We start from the raw sequence: 18,399 nt of genomic DNA on the forward strand, positions 1-18,399 counted from the left end.
TAGAAAATAAATTCGATGGACTTGGCGTGCTAGGAGGCCTGGTCGGGGACTGGGCTGCGGGGACGTTGAGCCCTTAAACCATTGCAAGGTAACTGCAAGGTAACTACAAGGTAACTACCTTCCACCAATTTCATGGGGAATATCATTGCAACTGACATCTTTTTAATGGGAGCAATGCCTAACCCCGACCAGCCCATGTTTGTCACATACCCTTCATCTGTCATTCCTGTTAAGTTGGGTGAGGCCTCGAACCTTGGACAAACAGGCACACTCTTACACATTATACAATAAATATTTGAGCATAATTAATCACACACAAACAATGGTTTAATGTACATATAAATAATTATGGAGGGGAAAAATTACAGGACATAAATTTGTTCACTTACCTTTTTTTATAGCACAGATAGATCTTGATAACCCCAAAATAGCAAAAACTACCATTACTTAAATTAGCCAATTAGTAGTTAGCCAAAATTAGCCCTGAAATCCTCAATGCCGTTCTTTCAGCTACAGGCTTAATGGTTTAGATTCACTGTTACATTTTTTTCCCACCATAGCACTCCATTTTATTAATAATATATGAGCTGTCTCCATTTTTGTTTCAAACTGCACTAATACTAATGTCGTACTACTCTGCTTGTCACTCGCTCTCCAGCTATGACCACATTTCTCTAATAACCCAGCCATTTTATCTATTGTAAGTTCCTCTTACCCCTTGCCTAATTGTACACACATTAAAATAACTTTTTCATCATCAAATTCATAAAAATTGATATCAAAAAGAAAATCAGGAAAAATGATTTAGCAATAAGAGGCCAGATTGCACTTGCATAAGGAAAATACGTGATCAGTACCTGCACTGCCTGGTTGACTAGACCATAAACCAAGAGGCCTGGCCTTGGGAATGTTGATCCTCGGAATCATCGAAAAGTAACTAAAAGGTAAGGTAGCTTGTGTTATGAATTTCTAAGAAAACTAGATAGTATTAAGAAAAGGACCTAGTGGTAACTAAGAGCAATAGTTTCTTGCTAGAATAATACATAAACAATATAATGGTATCTGGGGAAAAGTTTGAAAATTTTAGGATAACCTTCAAGTACAAATGTTACACGCTAACTAGAATTTGCAGCTGTAATATGGTGTCCATGCCTAAAGAAGCATATCATTAAAAATGTAAAAAGGCTCATATGCAATAATTAAATATTTTTCCTAACTTAACAAATACGAACTACATTGCAGGTATATTAAAAAAGGAAATACTGCACTGTACTGAAGATATATATAAACCAAACTGGAAGGAAAAAGAAATAATGATTACTTATAGAGAGCTAATGTGCTTTCCAGACACAGCATATATGGATATGCTGGTTTCTTGTTTTTTGTAATGGTCCAAATAAAGTTCTTAGGTGAGGGGGTCTGAATAAAATAAGATAATGTGAGAGTGAATGGCTGTGAGGTATCAGTGTTTTTTGGTTGTGCAGTATTGGAGCGTCCATTCCCTATATTTTCTTAGATATATCAGCAAAATTTATGAATGTCTGTGCAGCATGTTAGCTACAAGTGCAGGTAATTTATCAATGGTGGATTTTTCAAGCAGGAAACCAAATTTTTGTTGAAGTGAAAATGATAACGCAACATGTAACAAAGGCAGTAGGTAAAGGTAAGGTGCAGTGTGGGAGGGGTAAGAGCAGAAGCATGGGGAGATGGAAATAGCCATGGACAGACTATGTGCTCATGGATAAAAGCCAAGGAAGTTCATGTCACTCAAAATTCCTGAGCAGAGTTTGTATAACAATATTCAACTTGCAACCAGATCTGAACTTTTCATAATAGCGAGTACAACAAAAATAATTGTTGAATTGCCCCATAAAATTGTTGATAGTTTCCCTTAGGCTTTCAGGATGATGAACCACATTTTCCAGGCACAAGTTATTCGTCTTGACGCATCTGGAAAACACGTGGCTCTCTGTATAAGCATACTAAAGGATATGATAACCTAGATAGTGAATACAGTACTTTTAAAAGCAAGAAATAAACAGAAAAGGGCAGTTTTAAACTACTGAGTATCCAGTAAAGAGAAGACAATATGAAATGGTACATGGTTGGAAACAATTTCAATAAGATATCTTGTATGCTAAAAATACTGAAAATTTAAAATAAATATATATATATATATATATATATATATATATATATATATATATATATATATATATATATATATATATATATATATATATATATATATATATATATATATATATTTATATATATTTATTTGATAAACAATTAAAAAATATGGAGTACCACAAGCAGTGCTATTTTCTTTTCATTATGAATATGTACTCACAAAATAACAACATAAGAGACCTCAGTAAGCTAGTAAGTGTTAAAAACTAATAGCAATCTTGAAGTATTCCAGTATTCTCCAAAAAAAAAGGCCTTAAGTGTGTGTGGCAAAATACCTTTTGAGTATTTTGCTTATTTGCAAACATAAGTAAGATGCTTCTGGGTCCAAAGGTGAGGATTGTGACAGTAAGGGAAGGTTGAAGTTCTGGAAAGGTGTCATTGAACCTTTCAGATGTTGCTGGATGGTTATAATGGTATTAGGAAGGTATTCGAGATAAGGGGCATTCATAAAAATCCCAGGCCATTCATTCTAAGTTCTTGCAAACTGTCAGTTAGCCCACTAAGCTACCTCCACAAACTTAAAAGTTGAAAGTATAAGAAAGGCCACCTCCTATGCAGTACTCCTAAACACAGGGAACTGAGACCTCCACTGCTGAGATATAAGCATGAGTCCTCAATATAGCAGTGGCTTCAAAAAGCCTTTTGTCGATATGGCAATTTGAACAAGGCTGCTGTCCAAGCAAGCAAGGTCACTCACATACCTTGGAGAAATAAAAACCCTAAGCATGTGCACATGTTTAAAATGTGCACAAGAGAAATGTGCACAGCCTGAAACACCTATATCCTTTTGTACTGATACAAAGTTCCAAGGAAGATTCCTTGGAAATTTGGTTTCAGATTCCTTATCTGGTTTTCAGTATTACAGTATATAATATACTGTATGTGTGCACGTGTAACAAAATACAACTAGTCCAACAAAGTTTAAATAACATATTTTCATAACGTAAAAAATAATTAAGTAACAATTATATTTGTGCCATCAGTCACATGATGACTCTAATACATTTGAAAATCATATGTTCCCATAACAAAGTCTTCCTGCTGATTGCACTATAGAGGTGATAAGTCAGCTCAAAAATGACACCTTTACATAACACAAAGATAATACAAAGTTGACATGGAATTTAAGTTGAACTCTTAATATCATTTCATTAATTATCTTAAAGCCTAAATTTTCTATTTATATATCTAATGAGAACATGACTCTTGAGTAGAGTAACACTACATTGTATGAAAGAGAATGTTTAACCAATATAAATCTAATTTAGGAGATACCCCTGTTCAATAAATAAAACATCATTAGAGAAAATGCTCAAAATAATAAGTATGTGCTTACCATCATACAACTGATTCATTTATTTCCCGCTACAACCTTCAACCCATCATTTAATTTTCCTTATCTACAAAAAAAAAACTGTCTTTCTCTCCTTCATCTATTTCCCTCACCTCAGTAATGTATTTTCTATGTTATCATGTCTCATCTAGAACATCTTTCCTCTATTGTTTGTTAGATTGGGTTACTTAGTCTGTCTTTGCAGCTTAGTATCCTTATCATTGGTACCAGTCTTGTAGCAAAGCTTCAGAAGTTGTGTAATTACAAGAGAAAAGCTACACTCATGATGTCATCTTCCCTATAATTTCTCATGTGATGCTATGAAATGGTCTACTAATCCGTTCACGAAAGAAAACTTTTGTATTTTTTTGGCACCTTTGTTTTCTTAGCGTGAATCTCTGGTCTTTTCTTCTTGAATTTGCAAGTTTAAAAAATTTGTTCTTGTTTATTTTGTAAATTCCTGTTATTGTTCCTTAAGACTCACTTATTCTGCTCATTTCCCAACCCTTAAACATCAGTTGCCTTCTTATGTGGCTTTCTTAGGTGATTACAGATGGCCTAGTATGAAGCTTTTGATTTTTGTAACACTATTTAAATATCAAGACGCATGAAAGAATCATTGCGTTGCCAAACCGTCACGGGAGGCAGTTTCTCACTGCCTGAAAAAATCCTTGGGTCATCATGGGAACCTTTGTTTAGCTGCCAACTTCCTGTTTGTGGCGAGGCCACTAAAGATGGTGGCCCTTGTGTGAATTCGGGTAAATGCAGCCATGACTAGAGCAGCATGTTCTTCATTTCCTCTCCTACTGCTGTCTCTCCTGTAGCATACTCCCACTGTCAGTTTACTACAAATTTAAGCTATTATTTTGCACCTTACAGATTCTGAGGTGCGTATGTTTAATTCCTCATTACTGGTTGTAGTCAGATCCTCTCTTTATATATATAGTATCACACCACCTGCTCTTGATATTTTGTCCATTCTGAAAGGTGGGTGGTACCATGGAAGATAAGAATTCCCCTTCAATTATAACTTGTCCCCCTTGTTTCCATCTATGCACACGATGTCAAATTTGTTTACTAGGGTTGTCATTTGTGTAGAAGCAATTTAAACTTCTGACATGGTTCCTAGAGGGGGTGAGATATTGGTCCTGTATTTTTACACGCTATTATTCCATACATCAATCGTTTGGTTTTGTACCTGCTTGTTGTTGGAAGATGTATAGGGTTAGTTCACACTTGCTGAGTAGAGGACTTCATTGTCTTCTAATGATCAAGATCATTGTAGGTCTTTCCTTATACTGTAGCTAGCTTTGTATTCAGGTTTTGATGTACGAGTCTTGACTCCTTTTGTTTCTTTCTCAATTCTTTGTAGCATTTTTTATGTCGTTTACTATGGGGGTTTTGAGGATATGTACATGTTGTCAAACTCATTCAGTTTTTAGGTTTTTGTACATTTCAATTTATTTATTCTCTGCTCAGATTTGCTATGGTTATTCAAACTAAGTGTAATGTAAATACTGTGTATCAGGTGCATGTTAGATGCAGTATGAAAATAATGAGGTATGCCTTAAACACAGCCTGTAGTCCTAAGATTTTCCAACATCAATAAACGCTCAATTTAAAGTCTCCTCTCCTAACCTGTCAGAGAACCCGAAACAGAAAATGGGACGGTACGTCACTTTCGCAAGCTGCTTCCATTTTCTAGTACAATACTGAAATTTTTTGCCTTGTGTAACTCATACGAGCGAAAAACAATATTCTTTGTAGGAGGACAAGTTGCTTTAACACAGCCTGGAGAAAATTTGGATTTGGAAACGACCGACAGTACGTGTACTGTGTAGAAAATGTTTGGGAAATCTTATGAAAGTGGGAATAGGGGTACTGTAATATCTTTTGTCTTGTCAACATATAAACTGGGTATAATTGATGAGTGAGCAAAATGAGCTTTGTTCTTTGATAAAATTCTCCAATATTAGTTTTAATTATTTGTTTAATTTATAAAAGCAAAGTTGCAAAAGAATAAATACAAGTTTTTAATGGGGTTTCTTTCATAACTACTTGAATGATCCTGAATTAGTTTTCTATTAAACAATAGGTGCTTTCAGAAAAAAGTAATGTATGTTAACCTTTTTTAGAACAGACTACACTACTGTACTGTACTGTATATGGAATTGGACCCTTTTCCAATTCCCAAGGTTTTTGTGGTAACAAGGTTTTAGTAGTATTTGCAATTATGCCAAATACCTTTCCCTTTACCTCTAATTATCGAACACATCTTTGTTCATATTTCCACAGCCAATTAATATAGAACATTCAATCTAAAATTGAATGATAGCTGTAATGTTGTTTACATATTCCAAATCATATGGGAGTACTGTACCATTGAATAGAAATGTAGGTTACTTAAATTTTGTACAACTTATTGTACAATAAAAAAATAAGACATCGAGTGTAAGGAAACACTCCTTTCTGAGGCAGTCTCATCATGACGAGTAACTTTGCAAATGATCTTTTGATGTCAGTGTGTATAGGAAACGGTCAAAAGTGTACCTCAACCAACCACCAATTGACTGCACACTGCAAGACAAAACAGACCTGATCACTCAACCCTGCCTTAAGCAATTATTGGAATCGCAAGGAAAGCCAACAGTTGTATTTTTTATGGCGTGGCAAATCAAGGGAATGGGCTGGACCAACAGGCAAATCCAACTACTGGGAATCCAAACCAGGAAATGTATTCCCAAGAGCCAGTGTTCCTGAAGAACTGTGAATAAGTCTGGTATAAGATGCCAGCCAAGTGAAGCCCAAAGAGAGCAGTTGAAAGTGTTAAGAAGTGTCCCTCACTAGAAACCCCAGGCAATTCTTGAACTTTGGATCAATGGGATCCTGCCCGAGGTGCCTTCAAGGTCCAAAGAAGCAGAATGACCCAAAACTGCCTGGTAAAGCACACTAATCATTTGGAATGAAGATTAAGGAATGTGAGCACAGACCCCAGGCAGGTAAAAAATGAATTGAAGCTTATGAGTCATTCTTGACCACTGGAAAGGGCAGAAAAATGACCCACACAACATATTACAAACATGGATGCAGAAGAGTGCACAGCTTCACAGGACCAAGGAACACCCATCATGTGGGAAAACTCAGATTAGGATATGGTACAGAAGCTGTCTCTTGTACTATAACAAGAACCACAAATCATGGTGACCCTGGCAAAAGTGGGAGGCAGGTGTAAGGGAACCAGTGTAATCCTTCTATTGACACCAAAAAACAGGTGACCTGACAGAATTATGCACAATTTTATATGACAGCAAGTGACCGTACACTGTTTAAAGTGAGTCTGCTTGGTGCACCGAGTAGCGTTGGTTCATGGAACACCCAGTTCTGGTAGTTACGTTGGCCAATTTTTCCTGCTACAATAAGTGTTTTGTGATACCGCGATTTGTTCTATCGGGGTTATGCAGTACAGAACATTAACAGGTTTAACAAATCATTTATTACGAATAAGCAAAAACCTAACAAAAAGTTAATGGGTTGGATGGAGTTCTTTAGCCTTTAAACTGTGTGCCAATATTCTGTACCTATTTCCCCCCCCCCCCACCCCATTTTTTTTAATAATGTTAAAAAATCAAACATAAATAACGTAAATCCTGTACATGCTGAAGTGGAATTGTAAAGTTTGCTAGTTTTTGGTAGCTTTAGTGGGGTATCCAACCACAGCAGCACCTAAATAATGAGTGATGGGTTGAGGTGCTATGCATCAGTTTGTTTTTCTATTTTATTAGTTAATTTCTCACTTTATTTACATTTTCCATGATCATTGATATATTGGGATGTTGCTAGTTGTTTAAAGTTTCACATAATGTGAAATGGGCATTCGTAGATATATTTATATCACACTACGCATACCCCTATATTTATTTATACTGTGTCAATATTTATATAAGCCCAAGTCTTACAGTTGCACACAACACAAATTTTCATGCAAATATATAACTGGATATAACTAAATGGCTGTTATATTCTGGAGTTGTGGAGTGTGTGATAGCCAGTGAAGGTCAACGTTGCAAAGTGCAACACTTCACTCCTCGCACCATGTCAATGGCAATGTCTTTCTGATCCTTATGCTCTTTTTGTTGTCTTGCACACAAAGCCCTGTAGTTGTGACCTGGATTGTACTGCAACAGGTGACAGATAACCAATATAGTATCAAAAACAATATTCCATACCAAAGACAACCTGTCAGATATGGAGCATAATGCATGGTACTAGGCCTACTTGCACTGGAACTATTAGGGCCTACTAGGCAAATAGTTGGTTCAGAATATTTTGCCAATATCTGAACAACATTTCTTCAAAATATTTGTGCATTAATATATTCAATATAGTTTTTACAATATAGGATATGTTTTATATGTATTCAGTATATTGACATATGGGAAAGTGGGGAAAAAGGTAAGTTTCTTGTACCTGCACTCACCATCATCACTACTAGCATATTATCACCACTAACACAGTGTTCAGTAAGTCATAATGGCTATTTAAATGCAGCAAATTTACACACAGAAATCACAATAGCGTGATGCATCAAATGAACAAATCCACAAGGGCCAAGATAAGAGTTCGAACCTACGTCCGAGAGGATCCCAGATGCACCTTAATCGACTGTGCTACAATATGGTAAGAGAATTGCTACCGGGAGTTCAACTGACCTCACACGAATCCTGCAGTCTCTCCGAGACACAAACCTGGGTTTTACACAATTCTTCCCATGCACCCGAGCTCTGTCAATAAGCTATTCTACCTCTTTGCCCTTACTTCATTACACACAGAAATCACAATAGCGTGATGCATCAAATGAACAAATCCACAAGGGCCGTGATGAATTGTGTGAAAACCCTGGTTTGTGTCTCGGAGAGACTGCAGGATCCATGTGAGGTCAGTTGAACTCCCGGTTGCAATTCTCTTACCATATTGTAGCACAGTCGAGTAAGGCGCGTCTGGGATCCTCTCGGATGTAGGTTCGAACCCTCATCATGGCCCTTGTGGATTTGCAGCAAATTTTCTCTATTTGACACCAAAGATGGTTCTCTACACCATGACTATTGATGTCACTATGATTAATGTTTGCATCATGAACACGTACGTTCACCCTACTATTGCTAGCGCATGAAAACCCAACCCCCCCTCCACCACCACTAACAAGAAGATCAAAAAGCATCACAATGTCATTTTCATCTGAATCAGAATCTATAGTACCACAAATGCTCCAATTGGCAACTCTTGAGAAGGAATGTCTGAAACACTACTTCATGAAAATTACCACACACCCCTCACTTCCTCATCTGACTTTCCTTACTGAGATATTAGACTTTCATACTACAGTGGGTAATACTCAGGATTCCACAATCAATAAAACTCCTCACTAATATTATTTTCATGAAATTTAGTATCTGAAGGTATAACATTTTCTCTCTATTCATCTCCATTATAGTCATGAAATACAGCTTGCATAGTGATCACCAACATTCTGAATGATCATCCCTGGCAGATCAGCACAGATCACAATATCACTATATTCATCACATTCTGTAGCTTGTGGAAGCAAAGGTTCAATTGGCAACATGAAAACAGTTTTTTCCACCATGACTACTGAAGAAGGTAGTGCTATTGCATCATCACCCCCAACCTTTATCCCTACATTTTCAGAAAAATACAATATTGTTGCAACACATATGCTCCAATTGGCAAATCAAAGTGTGAATATGTTGTCATAGCAGCATCATGTCAGTCACCCCCCCCCCTACCCCCAGACTCACATTCATGGATGTTAGTGCTAGTGCCGCATACAGTATTGATATTCTGAGGGGATAATATTCAAGTTAACTACTGTATTTGTAATAAATTCTCTCATTATTTTTCTAATATACTGTAGTATGCAATCATCAGAGATCTGGAGTGGTGAATGATGTCCTCATAGAACTGGCAGGACATTAAAATATTGCAGAGCAACAGAAATTGCCTCAAGGCGACTGGAATCACATGTCCAACCACATGAGGGTAATGGCAGCAGTATTTGGGTTAAGGAATGTGTGTGAACAATTAGTTTTGTCAGCTGCTTGAAATCAAGAAATTCTGACGAAAACAAAACATCAGTTTAACTTCAGTTGAAGCTAAAAAATATATATGCTAGGCTCCAGCATCCTTAATTATGATGAGAATGTATTAATTTATAGTAGTCCTTGGAAAATATTTGCAGCTTTTCCATAATTTTTTGAGGGAAATTTTTTGCCTATGGTGTTGACATATGATAAAACATTCAATATGGCTTCTCATTAATTTGACTACTTTATCTGTGCTAATGATATATACATAAGAATAGAGAAAACTGTATGCTGTATTTTAAAAAGTTTATCATGTCTAACCATTTATTATTATGTCATTTCTTATATCAATATTGTATAATAATTTAATTATATAAAAAAATAAATATTTAAAGTGTAAAAGTCATTCATACCATCACATACCTTGATAAATTTAAGAAAATTATACAAAAAGAAATGTATTAATTGGATAACAATTTCCATCCATTACCCATAATTGTTCACATGTCTGATGTACCTACGTGGACAACTTTTCAGAAATGTGCTTCTGAAGGATTTTTCTATATTTTAACACTCTGTTTCTGTGATTATGTCTTTTGGTCTGCCTTCTGTTTCACTGACAACAGGCACCTGAAGTGTAGCCATAGATGGCTGAAGGTCTCTTGACTGTGATGCAGAATCAGTAGGTGTTGTATAAACAGATGTGGTCTGAGGTTGTACAAATGGTGGTGAACATGGACGGGGAGAAGATCTTGGTGTCAGCCATTCCCCAAACACTGGCAAAGCACCAGAGGAAGCCCACTGAATGTGAATATCCTCACATAAGGAAGACCGACGTGCACTTGGGCTACCCGGTTGGGAGGATGCTAGCCGAGTACCTTTGCCACATAGTGAAGACGAATGATAAAGTTGGTTTATGGTCTGTAAGGAAGATAACTGGACAGATCCAGGTACAGATAACAATTCTGAAGGGTTATTATCAATACTGGTTGTGCTGTGACGCTTTCGAAGTTCTGTTGCTCTTGAATCTCTCCGAATACTTAATGGATTTATTCCATCTTCAGAGTCAGAGACATCTGTTCTCACAGAGCAGAGATCCTCCAGAGAAACAGCTAAATTTTCTGAATCTCGGTGCATTCTTCGTTGAATTAAGCCTTCCATTAGTTGATAATCGGCTTCTTCTGCATCACGCAAAGGATTAGAACTAACTGTAATGGATATTGGAACTGAATCGGAACAATGGTGTTGTCGCAACTGTGGTACCACCCTTCCAGCATAATGTAAGTGAGGAGATGACGGAGGAGATAATCTGGACATACAAACAGTCTCCAGCTCATCTGCCAAACTAGTATATTCACTGGTAAATGTGAAAATTGGAGGTGGTGATGTAGGTGGAATTACTTGGATTCTAGGTCGACAGGAAGAGGTAGATAAACTCCTTTCATATTTAGGTGGTGAATGAAGCACAGCAGCCTCAACAACAGGAGACGTTATGGCTCTAATGTATCTGAGATGCATTTCCTCTTCTGCACTCAGCTTTCTAGTCCCTGGGTCACCTTCTCCAGAGTCAGAATCATCCTCAATATCTATATCCCTGAAACATACCTTAGAGGGGCTGAAAGCCTTTATGACATCACTATGTTTTGTAGAATTACGAATACTACTTTTCTTTCCACCAGAGAGCTTTCGCTCTCGTGATGCATGACCCAGAGAACTTCCCGATTCAGAATCCAATCTCTGTTTTGAGCGACGATTCTGAGCTTTCGTTCTTCTAGTATTTACAGAACTAATGGAATCTAGTTTAAACACTTCCATTGTGCCTGTTGGACTTGAAGTCTTCAAAGGTTCTCCAAAACATAAGACCTTTGATGAAGATTTGAGGTGTTTTTGACTTTCATGTTCTGCATCATAAGTATCACTCATTTCCTTTTCACTGACTTCTGGCTCAGGAGTAAGTCTCCGGGACATTTGCTGGGACGTTTCTTCCAACATTCGATGAAGACTAGTCTGTGATACAGAGCGTGATGCACATCCTCCTCCTTCTGAATGTGGGGTACCTGAACCTGAACAAGGAGAAGTTGATCTTTTATGCCCAACATGACTAAGCATAAAGCGGTGAACCACAGCATAGCTATTTTTAGTCTGCTCCACTGTCTCTTCTAATCGTTTTACATGGAAGTCAAGATTGTTAACTGAAGTCATTGCTGCAACAAACTTGGTATGCATGTCTTCAATTCGTTGCGTTAGACCCTCGGTTCGTTCTGCCATGACACGGACACGTTCCTATAATACAAAGAAAAAAAATGTAGAAATAGACTAATTTATTTATTCATATAAATAATGCACAGGATAATGAATACATTTGCATGTGATTTTAAGCAACAATGACAATTTTTGTTGGAAAATCCTATAATTGGCTCATCATTTCAGGCAAATCTAAAACAAGCGTACTGAATACACTTTAGATTTGGTCAAGACGAGAAACTTATTACGTGCTTTAAGCTAATAACATAAGAAATAATGAATTGTAACTACAGTATAACGTGTTCAGGTAGCTTAATAATATCAGGTACAATGTTATAAGTGTTTGTAAATTAAATTAAGGATTATAAATATATTAATAATAAACAAAATTCAATACTGTACAATAATATTAAGTACAGGGATAATTTAATAACACAGCAAAAACTGACATAATACAGACATTATTAGTAGTGGAACAAATGGTAAAATTCATAATGTTGTTTATGAATAAATTGTGGATGGAGTATTGATAGAACTAAGAATGCATGTTTAGTGCATTATCAAAACTAGTTTATATAGGTGGAATTACTTGGATTCTAGGTCGACAGGAAGAGGTAGATAAACTCCTTTCATATTTAGGTGGTGAATGAAGCACAGCAGTTGGCTGTTGTTGTTGTTATTGTTGGCTCAGTAGGTTTTACAATAAGGTAACATAGGTGGAGTAAATGGTTGAAATACAGGATGGAAAAAGCACAGAACACATGTTTAAAAATTTGCAATGAATGCCATTTGGTAGCACAGGTTATATAATTTAGCTCAATTTTATTGGTATGAAATAAAGGAAAAGACAATTAAAGAAATGAGCAGTTTAAGATGTATGCAAGGATATATATTATAATGAGGTAATCAGGTGTTTTAAAAAAGGTCACAATACAACTGTGAAAATCTAAATATATTGTACAACCTGCAAATTATATAACCTTTAATATCTAATACCTGAAGTGGGTTCTGGGAGTTCTTCCATCTTCAAAGCCCAGCCTGGGGACAGGCCTGACTTGGGGTAACTTGGTATAACAGGGTTGTCTGGTATTTCTTGAAGGAAAGTTTCCAATTTTCTCTTGAATAGCCATGGACCTCTGATATTCATAGCAATCTATGATTGTACCTATGGCATACCTACTCTTCTCAGTCTATTCTGCATTTCCTACTGTACAGTATCTCTTGTTCTGGTATGTTGTTATTTTACTGTGCAAATGTGGGACTTGACTCTCTAGTATCTTCCATGTACAGTATATAATATATGATACCTCTTGTAGCTCCTTTTTAGAGAGTACATTTCGAAAGCTTTAAGGTGGTCCCAATAGTTTTGGTGCTTTATCATGTCGATACATGCCATATATATATATTATCTGTGTTCCATCTATTTCAAAAATATTCCTTACTTTAAAAGGGGGAAGCGAGTATTGAACAGTACTCAAGAGCAGTACTATTGATCAGTATCTATTGATCAGTATTTTGAGAAAGCACAAGTGATTTGAAAAGTGGAAGCACTGTATTCAAATCAAATCCTTGGATTTGAAGATTTTTATGATCTATCCTATCATTTTCCTGGCTGATGCTGTATTTAATTCATTATGCTCACTAAATGCTAGATCATCTGACATCATTATTTCCAGATCCTTTGTCATTTTCCTTCTATGAGTGGATCTGACTGTGTCTTGTGCCCTGTATTTTGTTCTTCATTTTTACAATACCTGTACAAGCATCTGGATTTTATCACTGTTAAATATATTCTCAGCTGTCCAATCAAACTTTATTGATATCAGCCTGAAGGTTTTCAATGTCATCTACAGAAGTAATCTTCATGCTGATTTTTGTTATCGTTTGCAAGGGATGACACGAAACTATGACTTGTATTTTTGACTATAATATAAAATTGAGAAAAAAGTGGCACACAGTCTGTGTTTAACTATTAGTGGTTACCTATCAGCGACTATGAGGTAGTCAGATCAAGCTCTTAATGTCCCACCTCCTAGCTGTTCATACCTGGTAGGCTAATTACCCTCTTAACACTTTAGTTACCTGATGATGCATGTTTTGTCATTCCGCACTCTGCTTATGTTGGTTTTATGACGCAAAAGGTGTCAATAATTTTAAATTTGTAAAAATTCAATTTATTGTCCGAATAACATTGGACTTGTTTTAAAATCTACATAAACGTCTTTCCATTCTCTGTATATCCCACATGGCATCCTGACCCCTGCCGTGTGGGCGCCCACCTCGCTGAAGGCTCACTATTCTCATGACCTCACTTGTAACAGACGCGGCCTCTCCTCGAGCCAAAAAGTTTCCCCATTCCTGTTATTTTATCTCAGGCATTTGTTGATATTGGCTTTATAAACACTACAAATTGACTTTCAGATGGATACTGATCAAGAACAGAGCCAATCAATGACAAAAGCATTGAAAAAAACACGTATGAGGGAGAAAAGTTAGTGAGTGTTCGTCAAAAGTATAGAAAAGTGAAACTTGTATGTTCTTATATGCAAATATTCCTTTAGATTATTCTGTTGCAAACAATTTGATACCAAATTGAATGACACAGCACGAAAATTGAGGTCAGAAAGCTGAATAGATTACTTTATAAACATTTGTGGGAGGTGGCGAGTTCACGTGCAGTGCTCAGCCTACCTTGAAGTGCGCTGCGGGTCGCTCACCGGGCCACCGATAGTGTTAATACTGATGGATGATTTTGATTTTGCATATGTGAAAAAATATTTTGGCTTTTTCATTTCTTGTATAGCTTTCTGTTCCAATTACATTTCTGTAGTCTGTACTGTATTTCTTTAATCTCCCTGTTTAAATTATCTTTTCCTTGTTGGGATATTCATAACTGCTTAACCACTTAACTGCGCCAACCGAGTATTCTCGGTCGGCGGGAAACTGCGCTAACCGAGAAAACTGTTTTTGATTTTTCGGTACCAATTCTAAATGTGTACGAGGTTGGTTGTGTATGAAATGGACTCTTAGGCCCTCCAGTGAGAGGCAGCCATCTTGGAAAAAATTCCCAGAATGCCCTAGGGCTGCTGACTGGGTTAGTACTAAATGAGCAACCATGGGTGGCGCACGCGCCTCTGGCTCCCAAACACCTGTCCGACGCGGTGTTGAAAGATAATGCTCTGTCGGTGAAATTCAAACCTTATTGTTTGTGTTACTGTTTAAATAGTGTGTGAAACTGTACATATTGTAATTTTAGTGAATTTTTAACAGGTAAGATTGCGACAATAAACATTTATTGTGGACACATTACTGACACATGTATCACAGTTCCAAGGAACATTATGAACGTTCTACTGTATCATATTGTAAAGGACACAAATATGCATCATATACGATAAAAAAAAAAATAAAATAAAATACAATAAAATAAAATACGATAAAATAAAACCGCATTGGAAATACATAAAACAAATAATTGAAAATATATTTGTGGCAACACCCGGTGCTTGAATGGCCCGCGCGACCGTGTCTGGGTGATTCAGCACCGGCGCCCAGGCCTTGATGACGTCACAGCGCACCTTGTCCACGTCCCCACAGCAACACAGTAATTTCACAGTAAGTGAAATTTGATATTTATTTTTACATAGACATGTTCAGGGAAGGGAATTTATCCTTTTACGAAGAAAAAATTATTTTTTGGGAACACTTTATTTCATGCGCTCTGGGGGAATTTCACAATAAACTCGGCGCAGCATGGTGGTTAAGCAATTCACTTGTTCTTTTCCTTTTTCTCTAGTGTCATTTGCATTTCAATCAGATTTTGTAAATTTCTGCTGTCACTTTTTCTTTTCCTTGCACAGGAGTTTTGTTACTTAACACTTCGGTCCGGCTACTCTATGTGTTCCCGACTGTAAGTATTCCGGGCTCCCAGGGCCTCTCGTGGGTCACTCAGCCATGTGAAAATTTTTACAATCATTTTATTTTATTTTTCTAAGTTATTTGTTGGGTTACGACTATAAATTTGGTGACAATTCATTTGTGAACATTTTGACTAGAGAATAGATGCAAAAACAAAAGTGTGTTTATAATAGATTTTATTCCTCTCTGTGCATTTCCGAACATAAACATAGTGGGCTTGGCTGGTCCCTCTCAGTGATGCTTGAAATATTTACAATTATTTGATGTTTTTTCAGTTATTTGTTGGGTTATAACTACAAATTTGATGTCAAAATGTTAGCAAATGAGATCTCAAGACAACCGAATAAAAAACAAAACTGTATTAAGAAAATTATGCATGACAGCAATGAATATATGAATGTTTATGAATATCAATCATATGACAAGTTCAAGCATCATTAGAACATTTACTTTCAGAGTACAGATGATACATTTTAGCGTCACTGAAACACAAACGTATAAAGATGGTTTCTCACAGGATGTCAGCAAGTTTTAAGCTTATTTTTCCCAATCAATACTCTTAGTCTTAAAAATTAATTTACTGAATAGCCCTTATCTTTTCTTAATACTTTGACATATTTCACATATTGGTCTTCGTTTGAATCTCAATAAGTTTGTGATTGAGTATGTAGTATCTGAGATAGTTGATCAATCCACACACTAGAAAATGAAGGGACGACGACGTTTCGGTCCGTCCTGGACCATTCTCAAGTCGATAGAGAATGGTCCAGGATGGACTGAAACGTCATCCCTTCATTTTCTAGTATGTGGATCGGTCAACATACTTCAGCCACGTTATTGTGACTCATCGCCTGTATCTGAGATTGTAATGTTCCTGGTTATATTTTCATTGTTTGTGAAAATCAGATCGAGTATTTTAATTCCTAGTTGACACTGTTATCTGCGGGGGTTTATTATAATTTATAATTATTATAATTATACTTATAGGAATTATATAATTCATCGCGGGGGGTTGGAGAATTAGCCTCGGCTACCATCCTCTTTTGTCCGGTCTTGTTGGTCGAGTGGTTAAGGGATCCTGTACATCAGTTTCAATGCTTCTGGCAGTATGGGTTCGAGTCACTTCTGGGGTGTGAGTTTTCAGTTGCATATATGCCTGGAGACTGTTCAGGCTTGTTCGCATTTGTGTTCCTGACGTGTGCCCCAAAGAATGAGGTGATTTGATAAAATACCATGCCCAAGATTACCAACAGAGTGCCAGTAGTAATGATAGTCTTTGTGGTGGTGACTTACACTGGTGATGTGGTAATAGTTAAGGTAATAGTGGTGGTGATTTATGGTGGTGGTGGGGGGGGGGGCAGGGGGGCAGATATGACAGAGCTGGTGACCATTCAGGTGGAAGGGGCTAGTAATGAGTGATGTTAAAGTTCATATAAAGAATTTTCAAAGGCTTTGTATGTGAGTATAAGCCAAACTCTCACTTCATAATTGTTTATACAAACTTATACTTCTAATTATTAAAATAAGGTATTTGTCTCTGGTTTAGGGAATAGTATTATGAAACTGTAGAGAACAGCATAAGATATATTAGTTCACAAACCTCAGTACTCATCTGTTCCTTCTGCTCTTTTTCCCTGTTGTACCCATCCATGCACTCTTCCTCAAAGTCATGAAGACGCTCAAGACTCTCGCCATCAAGAAATATTTTCAGACCATTGTCATACAAGAAAGGTTTTCCTTTCCATCTTCTGAAGCAGTACTTTATGATGCGATGAATATGTGAAATGATGATGAGAGGAGGAGGAAATACGGGTTTTCCTTCAAACTCCATTACAACCTGCAAAAATGAGGAGCCATTTAAAAATGTACATGGTAAAGCAACAAAGTAAAAACCTGGTTATAGGATAATATGTAATTCTGTTCAAAAGTTGAGTTAATATTGCAATTTGAAATTTTGCATCTTTAAGCTATATTATACTGTTTCTGACAAAATTTGATCACTCACCTGAAATCTTTGAAACATCCACACTTGTCGAGAAATGGAGTTGACGGATATGAATATATTGTTAAAAACGGCAATTAAAAGATTGATGAGAAGAATATTAGCAACTAACAAATACATGGACATGACTGTTGGAGTGATCCAGCGGCCAGGATGACACGGGATTTCACCCTCGCCACCACAGTCAGGATCAATGTCATCAGCAAACACTTCTCCATACAGCATAAAATATGGCTGCAAAGAAAGAAACACATAATTAATATTCCTCAATTAAATACTTGTAACCTAAATGTATATTCTCAATGGCAAGACATATTTTGTTTATCATACCTGGTAAAATATATGTCTGGCAAGTCTCCAATGTGGCTCCTCATTGGGGAAGAGAATACTCTGTCGACAGACACCAAATGCCATCAGCACAACCAGGAGCAGCACAACAAAATATGCCATGTTTTTAATCATCTTTCCCATCATCATCACCAGTGGACCGAGGTACTTGTTGGCAGATAAGATCTCAAGAATTCTTAAATACCTGCAATGAATAATGAATTTCAGTTAACATCTTAATTCATGTTCTTATTAATTAACAAAATTTAAAAAATGAAAGA

General features: G+C 36.6%; 1 protein-coding gene across 13 annotated transcripts in view; it reads right to left on the minus strand.

Moving 5' to 3' along the window:
- Nucleotides 1-8,949: 8,949 nt before the first annotated feature.
- Nucleotides 8,950-18,399, minus strand: part of Trpm (transient receptor potential cation channel, subfamily M) — a 397,144-nt gene continuing 387,694 nt past the window's right edge. For all 13 annotated transcript variants that reach the window (XM_069332868.1, XM_069332863.1, XM_069332869.1 and 10 more), the window contains 4 exons: nt 18,122-18,323; nt 17,795-18,025; nt 17,390-17,626; nt 8,950-11,910 (listed from right to left, as the gene is read on the minus strand). In XM_069332868.1, the coding sequence (XP_069188969.1) occupies nt 10,195-11,910; nt 17,390-17,626; nt 17,795-18,025; nt 18,122-18,323 (2,386 nt within the window). In that variant the 3' untranslated portion in view covers nt 8,950-10,194. The remainder of the gene's footprint in view (nt 11,911-17,389; nt 17,627-17,794; nt 18,026-18,121; nt 18,324-18,399) is intronic.

This window comes from Procambarus clarkii, chromosome 28, assembly GCF_040958095.1.
Source record: "Procambarus clarkii isolate CNS0578487 chromosome 28, FALCON_Pclarkii_2.0, whole genome shotgun sequence".
Taxonomy (NCBI): domain Eukaryota; kingdom Metazoa; phylum Arthropoda; class Malacostraca; order Decapoda; family Cambaridae; genus Procambarus; species Procambarus clarkii.